Source organism: Ahaetulla prasina, chromosome 13 (assembly GCF_028640845.1).
Source record: "Ahaetulla prasina isolate Xishuangbanna chromosome 13, ASM2864084v1, whole genome shotgun sequence".
Taxonomy (NCBI): Eukaryota; Metazoa; Chordata; class Lepidosauria; order Squamata; family Colubridae; genus Ahaetulla; species Ahaetulla prasina.
Window position 1 is genome coordinate 23,301,526 of NC_080551.1, and position 18,453 is coordinate 23,319,978.

The following is an 18,453-nucleotide window of genomic DNA, read 5'->3' on the forward strand; positions in this document are numbered from 1 at the left end:
CCTAACATTTTGCATTCCTGCCGGTTACATTTTTTTTTTTTTTAGGGAATGGAGTTATTTAAAAAATACTATCGGGCTCGATTTGAAACAAAAGTTCCATATTTGGAAATATATTTCCAGTTTTTCCAAGAACTGGAAACGGAGAACTAGAGTGCCGGGCTGTCTTTCTGCTGGTAAGGATCGAGTTACCCCGCGCCAAAGAAAACGAAACGCATCTTCGAGGCGATCGCTGGTGGGTTTTTTAGGATCGAGTTAGAAAGGACAACGCGGCCAGATGGTTAAAGTCTTCGCGCCCGTAGCAACCATAAAACGCCGTTCCTGCGGAAGTTTTCTTTAAAAAAAAAAAAAAACATTGCAAGAAATGAATAAAATCGAGAGGAGGGGATGGGCAGAGGAGGATAATGACTAGGAACGGTCCAAAACCGAAAGAGAAATTTACAGGCGGCTCAGATTTGGCGAGACGGGCTGCGCGATGTTTCTTTTTCTCAGCGCTGTTTTTTTCTTCGGTTTACTCAAAAGTAAGCCTTGCCAGATCTCTCGGTTGGGTAGAAAAGAATGCCGATCCTACTTACTTAGCGAGTAAGCTAAACTTTCAGGAGACCAAGGAAGCGCGCCGAAAATGGCGCTAAAAAAACCAGAAACTTGCAATCTTGTATTTCGGATGCGATCCTTCCCCGCCCTGATGCCCGCCTCCCCGGATAAAGCGGGCCTTACAGCGGGGTAAATATAGAATCGGGCCGCACTCGGAGTATTTGCTGGGGAAGAAAACCAATTAATTCCTTAATCGGAACCCCCAGAAATGGGTGGATTAGTTACTGGCGTTGCTATAAGGTTATCTCCGCGAAGTCAGGAATGCTAGCCCAGACTATTGGATGGCTACTTCCTCCTCCTCCTCCTCCTCATCATCAATCATTATTATTATTTATTGCAACATTGAAACAAGAGAGATATTTTTTTCCCCGGCTGCGTTTTTCCCACGCCCCGAAGCCCTTCTGCAAAGGACGGAGACGGGCGGGAGGGGGGGTCTCTGCTTTTTCAACGGCAGCTCCCCTCCACGCCGAAGGACGGAACCGGGTAGCTGCGTTCCCCGGGCACCCAGCCGCCGTGCAAAGCCCGCTTAGTCGCCGCCGCTGCAAGTACCAAGCAGCCGCAGCCGCAGCAGCGGAGGAGCCAAGCAAGCGCGCGAGACCCCCGGCAGCCGAGCTCCTTCTGCCCGGGACCCCAAAGTTCTGCGTTCCATTGTTCGCCTTCGGCCAATCAACTCCGGCCGCCTCCGCCTCGGCCAATCGCTTTCGAGGGCTGCCGGAGCATCCCTCTGTGACGTCACCCTTCCTCCTGGTCCTCCCCCTTTCGGGGGGCTGAGTGGGTGGTCCGCGCCGTGCTGACGTCATGCTGCGTATGGGACACTCTCTCTGCTCTCCGGCCGGGCTGCAGGAGTTTAGGCTGGAGCAGGGCAGCGGCCGGAGACGCCCCCCTCCCCTTTTATTATTATTATTATTATTATTATTATTACTTTATTTTTATTCCTCCTTTTTTTCCCCCTCCCCTTCTTTTTTTCTTTCTGCATCACAACGTTTCCCAGCATCTCCTTCTGCATGGTGGATATTATTTTTCCTTCCCCTTTTGGAGGTGCGATGGGGGATCACACCAAAAGTAAGTCGCTCTTTTTTGAAAATTTCCCCTCCCCCCCCCATCTCCGCTCAGACCCCGCGCTGGGAAGATTTGGGGCGCACTTGGAAGAGGGGGCGCGCAAGGATGCCTCTGGAAAAGAAGGGGGTTGCTTTGGATGGACCGCTTGGAAAAAGGGTGAGGAGAGGGAGGGGGGAAAGGAGGTGCAAAAATAAGATTTATTAATACGATTATTATGGTTCGTCGCACAATCGGCCAGATGTTTAGCCTGGATTTGGCATTTTTGTTTAGCTAGCGAGTCCTTTTCCAAGGACCTGGGATAGGCAGATGTGGACGTTGGATGGTGTTACAGATGATGATTATTTAAGATTTCACCTTCAATTCGATTCAGAGTCTGGGACTGGTAAAAACTTAACAGTTCAAGTCCTAACCAAGGACCTGTTAAGGTAACGTTTGAGGATATATAGGTAATTCCGAGTACGCTGTGTTTTTTTTTTGCAAAGTCAGAATATTCAGGATCTGCTAAATTCAAACATTTCCCTGTATCTAAGCAGCCTTTTGGGTATTGCTCCAAGAGCTTCTATTACTGTTGGTACAACCCCTGATTTCTTCCTCCAATTATTATTATACTTTATTCATTAAACATGAAACTCAGTCAACTGAACACTGAAAAATGCATCACAAATACCATCGATGGTGCTAATGGTTGATACAGATTGCTGCCAGCGTCCTAGGTATCAACCAAGTACTGTCTTGGTTATTATTATTATTAATAATAATTATTAATAATAATAATATTATTTTATTATTTTATCCTTTTATTTATTAAACATGAAACTCCAACTGAACATTTAAAAATGTATCACTGTTGTTGTTATTATTTTCCTGCTAATGGGGAAGTTAATTTAGAGTGAGTTGCAAACGCTTGTGCGTTGCAGAAAAGGGCTTTTCTTCATCTTTATATTTCCCTTTTAATGTTGTTAATTTGGCTTTATTGCCCGGAATAATTGAGCACCTCGCCAGAAAGTGTCGAAGGAAAAGATGATGATGATGATGAAGAAAGTCCATACTTTCTTTTTTCTCTTCTGCATCTTTTCATCCATAAAATCATTTTCAACCCATCTGGGAAATGGGTCGATGGAAAAACGACTGCCGAAACGGCCGGGCCGAAATTTTTCTCCCCCGCTGCTCTTTCCTTCCTCTGTTTTCCCTTTTTTTTTGGGGGGGGGGGTCTCGGCGACCCCTTCGGGCTGTCCTGCCATCCAGGCCTTCGGAGGGGCTTTGGGGCTCGGTTCCTTTTCGTTCGGCCGGCGGGGGGGGGGGCGTGGTGCGCTCCTTCGGCCCAACCCGTTGCGAAGTTTTCCTGAGTGTCTTTTTGCCGCTTTTCCCTTCTTCCCCTCCCCTCCCCTCCCCCCCCACCCGGCAGAGAAACCCGGGATCGCCACGTGCGTGGGCTGCGGGAGCGAAATCCACGACCAGTACATCCTCAAGGTCTCGCCGGACCTGGAGTGGCACGCGGCGTGTCTGAAGTGCGCGGATTGTAGCCAGTACCTGGACGAGACGTGTACTTGCTTCGTGCGCGATGGCAAAACTTACTGTAAAAGAGATTACATCAGGTAGAAGAGCCCCCCCACCCTCCTCAATTCCTTTCTAAGCGGGGGGGGAATGGGGGACCCCCCTTTATTTTTAAGCTTCTCCTGGGAGCTTTGCGCGGGCGAGCGTGGACCCCCCCTCCGCTTGGGGCTCTTAGCCTGGCTTCTTGGGGTTGGTGGAGGGGGGGTGTCTCTGAAAGAGTCTCGCCTCCCTCTTCCCTCCTCCCCCAGCGTTTAGTGGAAGTTTTCTTTTAAGGTGGGGGGGGGATGGAATTATAAGGCGGGTCGCCGAAGGTGGAGCGAGGCGCGTGGGTTTTGGAAACCCCTGATGGCCGGAAGTTCAAGACGCCTTGCCAGGAGAAGGGAACCATCTGTCATCTCTCCTCCACCCCCACCCCCACCCCGACAAACACGCACACACACAAGGATGGTCGGACTATGGACAACTGCTCACCTGGAGGCCTTACTGTGAAATTCAGGGAGGGGGGGGAGGAACCCTTGCCTTGACACCCATCCACGCGTGGCCTTTTCTAACATTGACACAAACTCTTTTGCACGCCCACTTCCCCTCACGCCTCTCTTGCACCGACACAAACACACACGTATGCACCTATGCTTTTTATAAAGTTGGGGGCAGAAATCTTTGCACGCCCATTCCACTACATGCCTCTCTGTAAAATATTTGGGGAACCCTTGCACAAACGCGTGCACACATGTATACCAACTTGCCTTCTATACAACGGGGGGTGGGGGGGGCACAAGTTCCTGACACACCCACAGGCCTGTCTGTAAAATCCTTGCATACGCACAGATCCACACACTTAACGCACACCTGCTTTCTTATAGAGGGGGGGATCCTTGCACGCTGACACATCTGTGCACAAATCCTAAGGGTGTATACTTCTTCGGACATTAACTCCACTGATTTCTGGGGAGTTTATTTCGAAAGGAAAGGCGTCTGCAGGCTCGGCCGACCCTTGGTTTCTTCACCCCTGGCCAAAAGTCGGCCCCTGTCCTCCCGTTTCGCTCCCAGGTTCGCCTCGAAATCCCGCCAGCGGCAGCTCCAATTCTTGCGCAGACGAAAAGTAAACCAAAAGAGCTTGGATGGGAATAATATTTCTATTATTATTAATAATAAAAACAACAACGGGAAGGACTGTCTGTTAATGACCCCGGGAGCGGATTCTTGATTTCCTCGTTTGTTTAGCTGTCGCTAGCGAAATATTCGTTCCTGGAGCCCCTTAGCGGTTCGGGGGGTGGGGGTTCGGTCTCGGCTCGCGAGGAGCTTCCAAGGAACCGCTGCGCTGCGGACGGGCGGACGGGCAGGGCAGGGCAGGGCAGGGCTGGGCGCGGCTGTCCGGCCTGGCAGCGCTTGCTTGACCGCCGCCCTCCGTCCGCTGGCTCCACAGGCTCTTCGGCATCAAGTGCGCCAAGTGCGCGGGCGGCTTCAGCAGCAGCGACCTGGTCATGCGCGCCCGCGACCACGTCTACCACCTGGAATGCTTCCGATGCTCAGTCTGCAGCCGGCAGCTCCTGCCCGGGGACGAGTTCTCGCTGCGCGACCACGAGCTGCTCTGCCGCGCCGACCACAGCCTCCTGCTCGACGGCGCCGGCTCAGCCGAGAGCCCCCCGCGCAGCCCCGGACACCTGCAGGGCGCCAGGCCGGGACACCTCCAGCTCCCAGGTAAGCCTCCAGCCTGGCCGCCCATCCAAAGGCAGCCCCTTCCCCAAGTCTCATTCAGTTCGCAGCAGTCCTTCCTTCCTTCCTTCCTTCCTTCCTTCCTTCCTTCCTTCCTTCCTTCCTTCCTTCCTTCCTTCCTTCCTTCCTTCCTTCCTTCCTTCCCTCCTTCCTTCCCTTCCCTTTTCTCTCCCCTTTATTCCTTCTTTCTTTCTTTCCTCCCTCCCTCCCTTCCCTCTTCTCTCACCTTTTCCCTCCCTCCCTCCCTCCCTCTCTCTCTCTCTCTCTCTCCCCCTGACACCCACATATTTATTCCTCTCCCTTCCTTTCTCTGCATTTTCTGCTTCATCCTCCCTCCAGCCCTTGTCTGGATCCACAACTCCATATCTCCTCCGGGGACCTGGTTTTGTGTCCCCCTCCTCCACTCACTCTGTTGGGGGTGGGGTGGGGGTCTTTTTCACAGGACTTTCACCGTTTCTGGGGGATCAAAACTAGTTTGGCTGCTTTCGTTGGTTAGGGCAGTTTTAAAGTGCTCTAAGTTGCAAAAGGCCACGTGGCTATTTCAAAGATTAGCAGGAAGACAGGAAATAACCAGGTGTTTGTTTGTTTTTTAATTTTAACCTACAGGTCCCGGGCATGTTTTGGGCAGCCTACACATGAGCACCTTCCAGCTGTGCTGCCTAACTAACTCCCCACCATTCCTAACCCAGATGCCGGCCCTGGGTTCAAGGAAAGGGGGAAAGATTGGCCCCTGGGACAGAAGCGAGCAGAAGGCCTGGCTAAGCCCCGTTGCCCGTTCATGGCTAGTCAGAAAGTCCTAATTCTTGAAACTCCAACCTCAGAGAAATCCCTTAGACACCCTCTCTCTCTTTTCCCCAAACTTGATTCTCCCCTCCCCCCTCCTCCAAGATGCTGTTGTCAAAATGTAAAAGAAAAAAAAAGGGGGGTTGTAAACAGAGAAGACTCACAAGGAGGTGCAGTAACGAACCCCAATATCTCCCTTAATGAGTTAATAGAAAGCAGATCCTCCCAATATCAAAGTAACTGTGGGGCAGGCCAGGGGGTGTTTGGTAGATCCCTGATTTAGCCTCGAATGTCGTTCTTGGACTTAAATCTCCCGATTGCCTCCAAACAAAAGAATTCTGGGAACTTCCGGGTGTGGAGAGGGATCCCCAGGAACCCCTCCCTCTGCTGACTAAGAAGACGATCCTAAATAAAACTAGTGTGGATCCTGTTTAAATCTGCTCTGGCACATTTTCTCTTTCCCCAAGCCCAAATCTACCTCCGCCAAACCAGCCCAAATAGTACTGTGGGGCTTGTTCTGTGGTTCAATTGCCGCCTTTCACCTGCACACACCTTTACCTGTTTGCCTTTCGCTGCTTTCTCGTGGCTTCCGAGTCCCACCAGCACGTTTATGATGTTGGAAACCGAGAGGGCCAAACGTGCCTCTTGAAATTGATTGGAGGTGATGAAGGCAAGAAGGAAAGGGGAAAATAAAAAAAGGGGAAAAAAAGAAAGGGAGAGAAAGAGGAAAAAAAATAAAAGAGAGAAGGAAGGGAAGAGGGAGGGAAAGAAAAAAGGAAGTGAAGGGAAGTGAAGTGAAGCAAAGGGAAGGGAAGGAAAAAGAAGGGAAGGAAAAGAAGAGAGAAGACGGAAAAAGAAGGGAAGGGAAAGGGGGGAAAGGAAAGGAAAAGAAAGGAAAGGAAAAAGAAGGGAAGGAAGGAGAAGGGAGAAGAAGGAAAAAAAGGAAAGAGAAGGGGAAAAAGGAAAGGAAAAGACAGAAAAGGAAAGGAAAAAGAAGGGAAAGAGGAAAGGAAAGGAAAAAAAGGAAAGGGAAGGAAAAAGAAGGGAAGGAAAGAGAAGGGAGAAGAAGGGAGGGGGAACGGGAAAAAACGGAAAGGGGAAGATAGAAAAGGAAAGGAAAAGCAAGGGAAGGGGGAAAGGAAAGGAAAAGGAAAAGGAAAAAGAAAGGAAGGAAAGAGAAGGGAGGGGAGGGAAAGGGAAGGAAAAGAAAGGAAAAAGAAGGGAAGGAAACGCCATCTTTCCTCTTTCTCCTAGCCTCAAAGATCCGTTTCCCCGGGGAATAGATTCCCCCGTTCGTCTATCTAAGGGCCTCGGCGCCTGGTGAATGTGACCCCGGCAGGCCTAAAACCTCGCAGGGTTTACTCGGGAGGAAGCTCCCCCGCGGTCCCAATCAGTGAAGGGCCGCGGGTGCGTTTGAAGCCCTCCGCCTTCTTTCCCCGCAACGAAGCCCACCCAATTTAGAGAAGCTTCCCGCCAGGTAAACCTGCTAAAAACGAACCCAACCGAGCTCGGCTTTTTTCCCCCCCGAACCGAAATCCGGGTGGGCTATATATATATATAAATATATATATATAAAACGTGTTTGCAGAGTGCAGGCGCGGCGGGCCATCTTGCAAATCCGTGTTAAACGCGCGCGGCCTTAATTCAGCCCCGCGAAGGGTCGAGGGACAATTTATGGGGGGGGGAGAAACCTGCGAGGGGTATTGAGAAACGATCTTTGGAAAGAGCCAGGTGGGGGTCTTAAGCGGGGGGGGGGGGGAAATGAGAGGAATTGGAGGAACACACCCGGGGTCTCCTCCGTGTCTAATTAGGTCGCGTTGGCCGACTTTGAATTCGCCTCCTTTTCGTTCGGAAAAAGAGGAATTTTTAAATCGCGCCCCCAATCTTTCCTCGTGGACCAGAAGGTGTCTGCGCGCGTGTGATAGTTACACACATGGACGCGCTCACAGCTGGAGGCTGCTGCGATTTTTACGGGTGATTTAAAAAGAAAAAGTTAAGCAGGAATCTCTTTTTCAGTTTTCTTTCAAAACGCTCAAGAGACGTTCGCTGGTTCTTTTCGCATTCGCTCCTCGCAGTCCGGCCGCTGATTGATTAAAATTTTAAATAAGTTGGGCGTTTATTATTTTAAAACCGACCGAAAGGGAAGAGACGGCATTCTGGATTCCGCAGGGCCTTCCCGTAGCTCCCGAGTTTGAAATCAGGCGTTGGAAATGTATGGAAGTTAGCAATAGGACCCAGATTGTTGGGGGGCAATAAAGTTGACTTTGTATATAATATACAAATGGATGAAGGCTATTGCTTAACACAGTGTAAGCCGCCCTGAGTCTTCGGAGAAGGGCGGGATATAAATTCAAATTAAAAAAATAAAAATAAAATAAAATAATGACATGAAATATCAGAAGGATTGAAATGGGCAAGGGCAGAATCTGTTTTGAGAGAAGGAAATAATAATAATAATAATAATAATAATAATAATAATAATAATAATAATAATAATAATAATAATAATAATAGCAGCAGCAATTATAATCATCATAAACAACCCATTAGGTCTGTCTTCCAGATAGGGATGGAGAATTAGTCCCAAGAAATATGGCTTTTTTTGCGTGGGGGCTCCCACGCGGCCTTTCAACCTCCCCCACCCTGCATTTTTGGGTCCGACCTGGGCCGTGGGACCATCCCGAGGCGGGTAATATGCCAGGATCCCCGCTTAGCTCCGTGGCTCCGTTCACACGGCTGATTGGACTCGGGTTTTTTTCAGGGAACGCGACCAGATCCGTTTGCATCTCAGAAGTTGAACAGCGCCGGTCAGTTTTCCCTGCTGGGGAAAGATTTGTTTATTTTTTTGGGGGGGGGATTTATAATTGGGTCCCCCCCCAATTCTGCAGGTCTCAAAAGAAGAAAGTAAACTTTTCCTTTCTCCTTTCTCTTACTTTCGTTTTTACTGTAGACGCATTTTATTCCGTTGTGAAAACAACCAAGATTCCTCGAATTGACTGAGTTTCGGTTTTTCTTTCTTTTTTCTTTTCTTTTCTGGGGGAAGCAATTAAATTAAATTAAACTGGAGGCAATTTAAGTTTCTCCCGTCCTGTTCTCAAGGGCGAATCGTCGGCTTTCCGACGGCTTCCCCAGTTCATTCTGCCGGGCTTTGCCGAATCGCTTGCGCTGCTCAGCCGCTCCTCCGTATTTCGAATAAAATGGGCCCTTATTTTCTGCGCCCCGTTTTTAGGACAAGCTGCTGCCCGCCCCACCCCACCCACCCTCGCCCAGATGGAGACAGGAAAATTGTCTCTTTCATTGCTGTATGCCCAGCAAAACTAAGAAACCCTCCGAAGGTCAAAATAAAAATGGTTTTATTGTATTATTTATTAGATTTATATGCCGCTCTCAAGCGACACTGGGCGACGTCGGGCGTATTTAATGACCACTAAATTATGATTAGGCTTCTGTTCAGGTTCGCAAAGCGATTGGGGATTAAGGTCGAGGGAACCAGGATGCAAACTGTCTTCAGTAGGAGAGACGCCTTCCGTGACTTTGGACCTGGTGGCCTACCTTGCAGGGTTGTCGTTGGGGAAAGAAGGGGGAGTCCTCCCGACTCCTTCGCCTCCGGAGGAAGAGGGGGCTACTATCCTGGAGGATAGAAAATGTTCCCCAAAAAATCTGGGATGGGAGGAATTCCCCTCTGTGGGTATGTTTTTGCGGCCCTCTTTCTAGGGGTCCGCCTCGCTCTCCCTCCTGGCCTCGTTTTCACGCTGGCCTGGACCTCCCCCCCGCTCCTTCTCTCCGCAGACGCGGTGCCCGGGCGGCAGCCCTCCCTGCGTCCCCACGTGCACAAGCAGGCGGAGAAGACGACGCGGGTTCGGACGGTGCTGAACGAGAAGCAGCTTCACACGCTGCGCACCTGCTACGCGGCCAACCCGCGGCCGGACGCGCTGATGAAGGAGCAGCTGGTGGAGATGACCGGGCTGAGCCCACGCGTGATCCGCGTCTGGTTCCAGAACAAGCGCTGCAAAGACAAGAAGAAGTCCATCCTCATGAAACAGCTGCAGCAGCAGCAGCAGCAGCACAGCGACAAGGCAGTAAGTGAACCAGCCGAGCCGAGCCGAGCCGAGCCGGCCCAAAGAGCCTTTCCCACTCTCTTGTCTCCCCGCTTGCGCTGGGAGCGAAGGTACTACACCCCAGGAGCGAACCAGCCCCCTGAACCTGGTGGGTTCCTCCAACTTAGACTCTCGTGGCTACAGTGGAATCCCCCTTGCCAGACTCTCAGGACTACATTTCCCATAATGCTGGAGGCTTCCCCTCTCCCAGACTCTCAGCACTACAATTCCCATAATGCCAGCCAGCTCCCCTCTCCCAAACTCTTGGAAGTAAAATCCCCATAATGCCAATAGGTTCTCCCTCTCAGACTCTCAGGACTACAATTCCCATACACTCTGGCAGGGTGGAATTGCGGTTCTCTCTCTCTCTCTCTCCTTCAAGGCAGCTCTTTTCTTGCCTTGTCCCCTTCCAGTCTTTTACGGAGTCCTAGTTTTTTTGTGGGGGGCTTTAGGGAGGCAATGAAGGGAATTTCAAGTGGCAGGAAGGTTCCTCTGGCATCAGCATATATTTTGCCACTGATGAAGGGAGAGGAGATTAAGCTCAGCCCCAAATTCATTGTCTCATCGTCTGCTGCCTGCCTTCATAGGCAAAGTCTAAAAAGTGAGGAATGGCAGCATTTACATGAGATGCTAAAGGTGTTTAGGAAATAGCCCCTCCTTTTTCCCCCAATAAGGGTAATTTTTTGAGCCATCCAGGGGGGCATAGCCTCCACCCAATTCCCCCTTCCCCAGCAGAGAGAGCTTCAGTCTCAATAGAGGTTGAATGGAGCTCAGGTTTCAGTGCAGGAGAATGGATTTGTTGGGTCTTCAAGAGAGTAAGGCAAGCAAGGGCCAGAGACTAGACTAGACTAGACTAGACTAGACTAGATAGAATAGAATAGAATAGAATAGAATAGAATAGAATAGAATAGAATAGAATAGAATAGAATAGAATAGAATAGAATTTTTTCTTGGCCAAGTGTGATTGGACACACAAGGAATTTGTCTTGGTGCATATGCTCTTGGAGTACATAAAATAAAAGATACCTTCATCAACAATTCTAAGGTACAACACTTAATGATAGTCATAGGATACAAATAAGCAATCAGGAAACAATATCAATATAAATCATGATACAAGCAACAAAGTCATACCATCATAAGTGGAAGGAGATGGGTGATGGGAATGATGAGAAGATTAATAGTAGTGCAAACTTAGTGAATAGTTTGACAGTGTTGAGGGAATTACTTGTTGAGCAGAGTGATGGCGTTCGGGAAAAAACTGTTCTTGTGTCTAGTTGTTCTGGTGTGTAATGCTCTATAGCATCGTTTTGAGGGTAGGAGTTGAAACAGTTTATGTCCAGGATGTGAGGGGTCTGTAGATATTTTCACAGTCCTCTTTTTGACTCCTGCAGTATACAGGTCCTCCATGGAAGGCAGATTGGTAGCAATTATTTTTTCTGCAGTTCTAATGATCCTCTGAAATCTGTGTCTGTCTTGTTGGGTTGTAGAACCAAACCAGGCAGTTATAGAGGTGCAGATGACACACTCAATAATTCCTCTGTAGAATTGGATCATCAACTCCTTGGGCAGTTTGATGGGTTCTTGGGTTTGGGAGAAGTTTTGGGAGTTTGGAAGAGGGGTTGGGCTCTCCAAATTCTACAAGGTGGAATAAGAGGAAGGAGGAAGGACATATCTCCTGTCTAGTTATTTATAAAAATAACAGAGGTGGGCTCAAAATCTAATAAACAAAGAAATAAATTAGAGCAAAGGCCATTTTTCCGAACAGAGTTTTACTGACTAGGACTGGGGAGGGAAAATTCTCAGGATCAGGGCTTCTTTGGATCTCAATTCTGGGGGCGGGGGTGTCATCAACTAGTCCCACCAATTTGGAGTAAGGACCCATAGATTTGAGGGTACCACGTCAGGATTACAAGCTCTAAGACCTTTCGCAGACCAGATATGGTAGCCCTACGTTGCCCCATCGACTCCAATGCAACTGACTTTGTGCAGAGACCTAGCAAACCTTCTGCTCAAGGTGCAAATCTACTCAGTGCCTAAAGTAGGTGTAGCTCCTCTTTGGGGCCTAAGCCCTAGTCGCACATATCTAGCACTGCACCACAAAGAGTTCTCCACCATTAGGCTCTTAAGCACAGCAATAGTATCTATTTTTATTTGCGGCTGTCCGCCAGGTGATATTTAAGCAATATTGATTTTTTCCCCCCGGGCTCAAGATCAATAGTGTCTCATGTAGGAGATCTCTGCGTGAGTCAATCTGTCTGCAGGGAAAGGCAGGAATAATAATGATGGCAATAAGAATAACAACAATAACAGCCGTAATGATTCATTGAACTTATTTTAAAAAAACGTTCCCCCCCCACAAAAGCAGCCACGATATCTTCTTTATATTTATTTCATCTACCGAAAAGTAAAAGGATTGTTTCAAATAAGCCTGATTTTGGGGACTGTTTTTAAAGCAAGCCGAATTTTAATGGTCGGTGGTGGTTGTTTTTTTAAAAAGGCTTCCCAAAAAATAAGGATAGTTGAGCTGTGGTTTTGTTTGCTGTTTTTCCATAGTGTTCCCTTCTGCTAAAAGTTATTTGATCTCTGCTGTAAATTCTGCAGAAGACATCTCAGGCTGCCTTCCAGATGTTCTGAGCTGCTTTGCTGAAGCCCATCATGGGTGCACCAGATGGGGAGGGAAAAAGGGATTGGGGGGTGTAGGAAGTTAGCACCCACCCCTCTCCTAGAAGAATGAAATATTTTAGAAAATATGAAAAAAGGCAGAATATTATATTTCCCTGGATGAGAAATGGAGAGCAGAAGGGGGGGAAAATAGGTGGGATGGGCTCATGGTGGGAGGGGGGGCGTCTTCTCTTCCTCATTTATCAGAATCAAATTACTTTGATTGATTCCGTAAATCAAAGGATTGGAGGTACTCCCTCCCATTGATGGCTGATGGAGTGGAGCAGCTGGCTGATAGCAAGGTGGGAGGGGGTGGGGAAGGGAAAATCTTCCGGCATCTTAAAAATTAATTCCAACCCTTCCCAGAAGGAGTCAGAAAAGGCAAGATGGTGACTTGCACAGTCAGAGCACTGCCCCCCCTTTCTTTGTGTGTGTGGGGGGCGGTATCTGGCTTTTAGTTTTGGCATATTTAGTTTTTTTAGTTCCTCCTGTTTGGAAATGATACTGAGAGGAGCTCCAGTTTTGTAAGGAAGGAAAGATGGAAGATAAATGGATAGATAGATAGATAGATAGATAGATAGATAGATAGATAGATAGATAGATAGAAGAGAGAGAGAGATGAGAGAGAGAGAGAGAAAATATATAGAGAGAGATAAAAAGAGAGAGAGAAATCATAGATAGATAGATAGGTAGACAGACAGACAGACATAGATGAGAGAGAGAGAGATGAGAGAGAGAAATATAGAGATAGAGTTAGAGAGATAAACGGAGAGAGATATAGTAAGAGAGAGGAGACAGAGAGATGAGAGAGAGATATATCATAAATGATAGATAGCTAGATGATAGCTAGATGATAGATAGCTAGATGATAGCTAGCTAGCTAGCTAGCTAGGGATGGATATAGTTAGAGATAGACGGATAGATAAATGGATGGATAGATAGATAGATAGATAGATAGATAGATAGGTAGACAGACAGACAGACATAGATGAGAGAGAGAGAGATGAGAGAGAGAAATATAGAGATAGAGTTACAGAGATAAACGGAGAGAGATATAGTGAGAGAGATATAGTGAGAGAGAGGAGACAGAGAGATGAGAGAGAGAGATATCATAAATGATAGATAGCTAGATGATAGATAGCTAGATGATAGCTAGCTAGCTAGCTAGGGATGGATATAGTTAGAGATAGACGGATAGATAAATGGATGGATAGATAGATAGATAGATGACATACAGACAGATATTGGCATTTAGCTTATTCAGTATGTGAGGGTTTTTTTTTTAATTCTACCCCTCAAATAATTTTCCAGATCCCCAAACTAATTAAAAACAATCAGATGATTCTTTCTCCATAGGGATGTGTCTGTTCACCACTTTTATGTATTTTTGCACACATAAAGAACTGGAGAGTTCATCAGAAGAAAATCTCTCTCTTTTTGCTTCTTTTTCTAATCAAGGGCATTAATAATAAGAGTAATAAGAATAATCTCCTTCATTGGGCGATCACTTCTACATACTCAGGGCTGCCAGAAAGCAGACCCCTGATCGCGTCAAGAGTTCTCAGTACTAATTTGCCAGTTATCCCTGCCCTCCCCAACCCCATAGGTAGCCTTCACAGATGTGGATTGCAATATGTGGCCAAAGGTGATTTTTAAACATTTCCCCTTTCTGATACGACATGTTCCCATTCTCTGCAGCTATGGTGGGACATCCGTCATTGATTCCGCAGGTGAGGTGTTGAGTTTAGGTGATAGTGAGGAGAAAGCTGGTTTAATTTCTAGTTTGGGGCAAGAGATCCCAAAAGACATCCTCCATGCCCCCCAATATGCCATCTAGATCAGGGGTCTCCAACCTTGGTCCCTTTAAGACTTGTGGATTTCAACTCCCAGAGTTGAAGGGAGGTTGGAGACCCCTGATCTAGAGGGGCCAAATTAAACCTGAAAACAAATTGCAGAGGATGTGGGATCGTCTTCGAAACTGAGCAGATTCGGCTGCATTCTAGCTGACCTTTTCTTCTCCAACTTTCTCCCTTCCGGTCTCCCTCCAAGAGCTTGCAGGGCTTAACAGGCACCCCTTTGGTTGCTGGCAGCCCCATCCGCCACGACAGCGCCGTGCAAGGGAGCGCGGTAGAGGTGCAGACGTACCAGCCGCCCTGGAAAGCTCTCAGCAATTTTGCTCTGCAGAGCGACTTGGATCAGCCCGCCTTCCAGCAACTGGTAAGCGACTGAGAATCCGCCCCATAACTGGAGGGCAGGGAGTGGGGCAGTGGAGGGGAAAGTTGCCTTTTGTTGCATTGCCACCTTAATCACCCCACTCATCCCTAGGGCTGGTTCCCCTACCTCTGGCAGCAACAGTCACTTCCCTGGATTCTGCCTTAAGAAAAGTGGAGAATATATGGAAGGATTCTGCCCTTCCCTCCATCACTTCTGTCTCTCTCCTCTTCTCTCCCCCCACCCCACCAAAGAGAATCCCAAGGCTGTGCATTTGAAATGTGGAGCCCAGCCCTGGGAAGGACATTCCCCTCCTCCCGCATTGTGTTTGGGAAGATAAAAGGTGTCATATTTTGCTTGTGAAATGATCTTGACTGCAAAATATTTGTTCAAAGATTGGCTGCGTAAGAAGAGAGAGAGAGAGAGAGAGAGAGAGAGAGAGAGGGAGGCTTTGGGTGTGGGCGTGGATGAGAAAGACAGAGAAAGAAATTAAAAAAAAAACAAACCCAGCCTCTAATTGGAGCTGATGGTGCAAATAATAATAATAATTTATTTTTAATAACTTGGTATTGGTATGTGTGAGGTTGGAGAAAAGGGCCCTGGATGGATGGTGATGGTGCAATGGCACACCTGTGCCCTCTTGCAAAAGGTGCATCGAAGGCCCCTGGTGCGTGGCAGGTGTCTCCCCAACAGGAATAGATCCTCCTAAATTGCAGGGAATGGGGCAACCAGGAACCCTTTGGGGTGGCCTTGAAAAATAATAGCCCCTCTTTGGGGGCCAAAGAGCCCTGAAATAGGAATGTTTGGCCCCTGACATTTTTAAGAATTGCAATACATGTACGCAAGAAATGCAAGATTTTGTTAAAGACTGAGAACAGGGCCAGGTTTCCCTTTGGCAAAGACTAGCATTCGTTTCAGGGAGCAGAATTTGGAACTCGTTAGGCCAAAGAGAAACAGGTTCCCACCACTAGGCCACACAGCCGGCTTAGCTTAACCTGTACCTCTGGGTCTCCACCTCTGTAGTTCGTTTCCCAGATCATGCGAAGGTGGCTTTTGGCTTCCAGTGTGGACTTTGGCATAGGTGTGTGCGAGAGACCCTCCCGGATAGATTTTGCACGAAGTGATAAGTTACGATTTGGTGTCTTGGGCGAACTCAGAAGATGGATTAATCCTTTAAGGGGGCCAAGCATGTGGGTTTGGATGCAGCTTCGGTCCAGCTGCCAGAATTGAAATCTGAACTGGCTGCAAAAATCTAGTCAGCTTCAATGCCAGGAAGATGGGGATGGCTTTCTATTCTTTTGCTTGGGGTGGAGTAGGGGCAAAATTTATTTATTTATTAAACATATTTGCTGCCCATCTCGCTGTGGGTCTACTAGAAATCTCTTGAGCCGGTTGCCGAAGCTTAAAAAGCCGCTGTATCCTGCCGTGCATAGACCTTTGGGGCAGGGGTGAAATGTAAAATTTGTTACTACCAGTTCTGTGGGCGTGGCTTGGTGGTGGTGGGGGTAATGTGACTGGGTGGGCGTGGCCAACAGGTGGTGTTTTTTTTACTTTTAAAAGCATTTTTTTTCTACAACCTCTCCGGCCGAAGAAGTGGTAAAAAAATGCTTTTAAAAGGCTCCTCTGACGATCCTGGCTGAGCCACGCGATTATCAGAGGCTTTTTTTAATTTTTAAAAGCATTTTTTCGGCTCAGCTGGGCATGGGGGGTGGGGGCAGGGATTTTTGCTACCGGTTCTCCAAACCACCTGCCGCCATCGCTACTGGATCAGGCGATCCGGTCCGAACCGGGAGTATTTCACCCCTGCTTTGGGGGTATTTATCTCTAAAATATTGCAAATCACTTTCCCTGCCCCCGAAGATGGCTCTTCTCTCCCAAGTTGCTGAATTTCAGGTGCGGCCATGCTTAGACTCAGCCTCAGAAAATGCCTTCCCATTTTCCCTCCCTTTATTAAGCAAAACCGCTTATCAGAAAGTCTTATCGAAGTTTTGGGACCCGATCGTAGCTCTCTTCCTTCAGCACTGTCGTAACTTTGAACAGTCGCTCAAGGAACGGTCGTAACCTGAGAACTAGAAAGGGAATTTATGAAAGCCAGATCCCTGAACAATCTTTAGGTTGTTTCAACATATCACGGTTGATAATTTCATTGGTTTTCCTCTTAATAGGAATACTTTGGGAGACTGTTAAATATATTTTAAAACAGTCCCCTTTAATAATTTAAACAATACAGTTGAAAGACAAACAAAGCAGTGGTGAGATGCTACTGGTTCACACCGGTTCGGAAGAATCGGTAGCGGCGGGTGGTGGATTGGAGAGCCAGTAGCGGCAGCAGCACAAGGCTCTGCTCACCCACCTGGACGTCGTTACTCCCTGGTTTTAACCAGGAAGTAACCTGTTTTTTATCCTCTGCACATGCGCAGAGAGTCCAAAGTTGCATGTGACACGCACGTACTTCCGAAACAGTAGGGAAGGTAAGTAGATTTCACCCCTGGAACAGAGGTAATGCAAGCATTTCATATTGACTCTTCAGTACCTACATTACAATAACACGGTTAAAATAGATCTAATAGATCTTATATTTGAGGCCGATTTTAACCGTGTTATTGTAATGTAGGTACTGAAGAGTCAATACGAAATGCTTGCATCTACCTCTGCTTGTCTTTTGGCTGTATAGTTTAAATATATTTTAGTTCATGGGGCCATCTTTTAAGTCAGCTTAAGTGCCTCTGTTGGGCTGGGTCATGGGTTTGTGCGTTGTCACCCGAAGAAAAACCACATTTACCTAATTGGGGGTAATTTACCTAGTTTTAAGGAATCTTCCTATGGATTAATCTTCCTATGGGGTGATTCCAGCCATAAACAGCTTTGTCAAGATGGGAAAGAAAATAAGTCGCCAGAATAGGGATGCAAAGGTGGATTTCCAGCTCCCGGAATTCCCCAGCCAGACCTTCAAAAAAAAATACAAGCCCCTGAATTTTGATCATGTGACCATAGCAACGCTGCCACAGGGGTGGGCTTCAAAAATGTTAGCAAGGGGTTCTTTGCCCGGTTGCTGGGTGGGCGTGGGCATGGTGGGTGTGACCTAGTCAGCCTCCTGCACCACAGCGAGGGAGGGGCATTTCTGCCCTCCCCGGGTTCCGGAGGCTTTTCTTGAGCCTTCGGAAGTGCAAAAAGGGCCTCCCCAGGCTCTGGAGGGCCTCTGGAGGCGGGAAATGGGCCCATTTCTGGCCTTCCCAAACTTCTGGTAGGCCCATTTTTCACCCTCTCTGATCTTCAGGGCATGCCTTGCACTTACAGGCTGTGTGGGGACTCCTGGGAGGGGAGGGAGGGGAGGAGTGGGCAGGGGCCGGCCAGGAGTGGGATTTGGGGGGTTCTCCGAACTGCACAGAATCTTAGCTAGAGGTTCTCACAAACCCCTGCGAACTCCCAGCAGCCCACCCCTACACTGCCATAGTTGTAAGTGCGAGGACTGGTCTTTTTTTTTAATGCCACTTTAACTTCAAACAGTTACTTTAACGGATGATTGTAAGACAAGGATGACCTGTACTAAAATAGAGTCTCTTCTACCCTGGTTTTTACCCATTGAGATTGTTTTATCTCATTTTTCTAACTTCTCTCTCCCAATCTTGTTCCTTTTTTTTTTTTGGACATTCCTCCACAGCTCTCCATTTCTGAATCCGGCTCCTTAGGGAACTCCTCGGGCAGCGACGTCACCTCTTTATCGTCCCAGCTCCCAGATACCCCCAACAGCATGGTTCCTAGTCCAGTGGAAACGTGA

The 18,453-nt window shown here is 48.0% G+C and overlaps 1 protein-coding gene across 1 annotated transcript; it reads left to right on the forward strand.

Moving 5' to 3' along the window:
- The first annotated feature begins 1,595 nt into the window (after positions 1-1,595).
- ISL2 (ISL LIM homeobox 2) lies at positions 1,596-18,453 on the forward strand. Its single transcript, XM_058156711.1, has 6 exons — positions 1,596-1,653; positions 3,056-3,245; positions 4,631-4,905; positions 9,493-9,782; positions 14,514-14,681; positions 18,337-18,453. Exons 1-6 carry the CDS (start codon positions 1,596-1,598, stop codon positions 18,451-18,453), a joined length of 1,098 nt encoding a protein of 365 aa, XP_058012694.1.

What these genes read in the sequence shown, in the direction of transcription:
- ISL2 (XM_058156711.1), top strand. Translation starts at nt 1,596, where the DNA reads ATGGTGGATATTATTTTTCCTTCCCCTTTTGGAGGTGCGATGGGGGAT. An exon ending in GGGACACCTCCAGCTCCCAG is followed by an intron (nt 4,906 to 9,492) that starts GTAAGCCTCCAG and finishes TTCTCTCCGCAG; the next exon opens with ACGCGGTGCCCGGGCGGCAG. An exon ending in AGCAGCACAGCGACAAGGCA is followed by an intron (nt 9,783 to 14,513) that starts GTAAGTGAACCA and finishes TCTCCCTCCAAG; the next exon opens with AGCTTGCAGGGCTTAACAGG.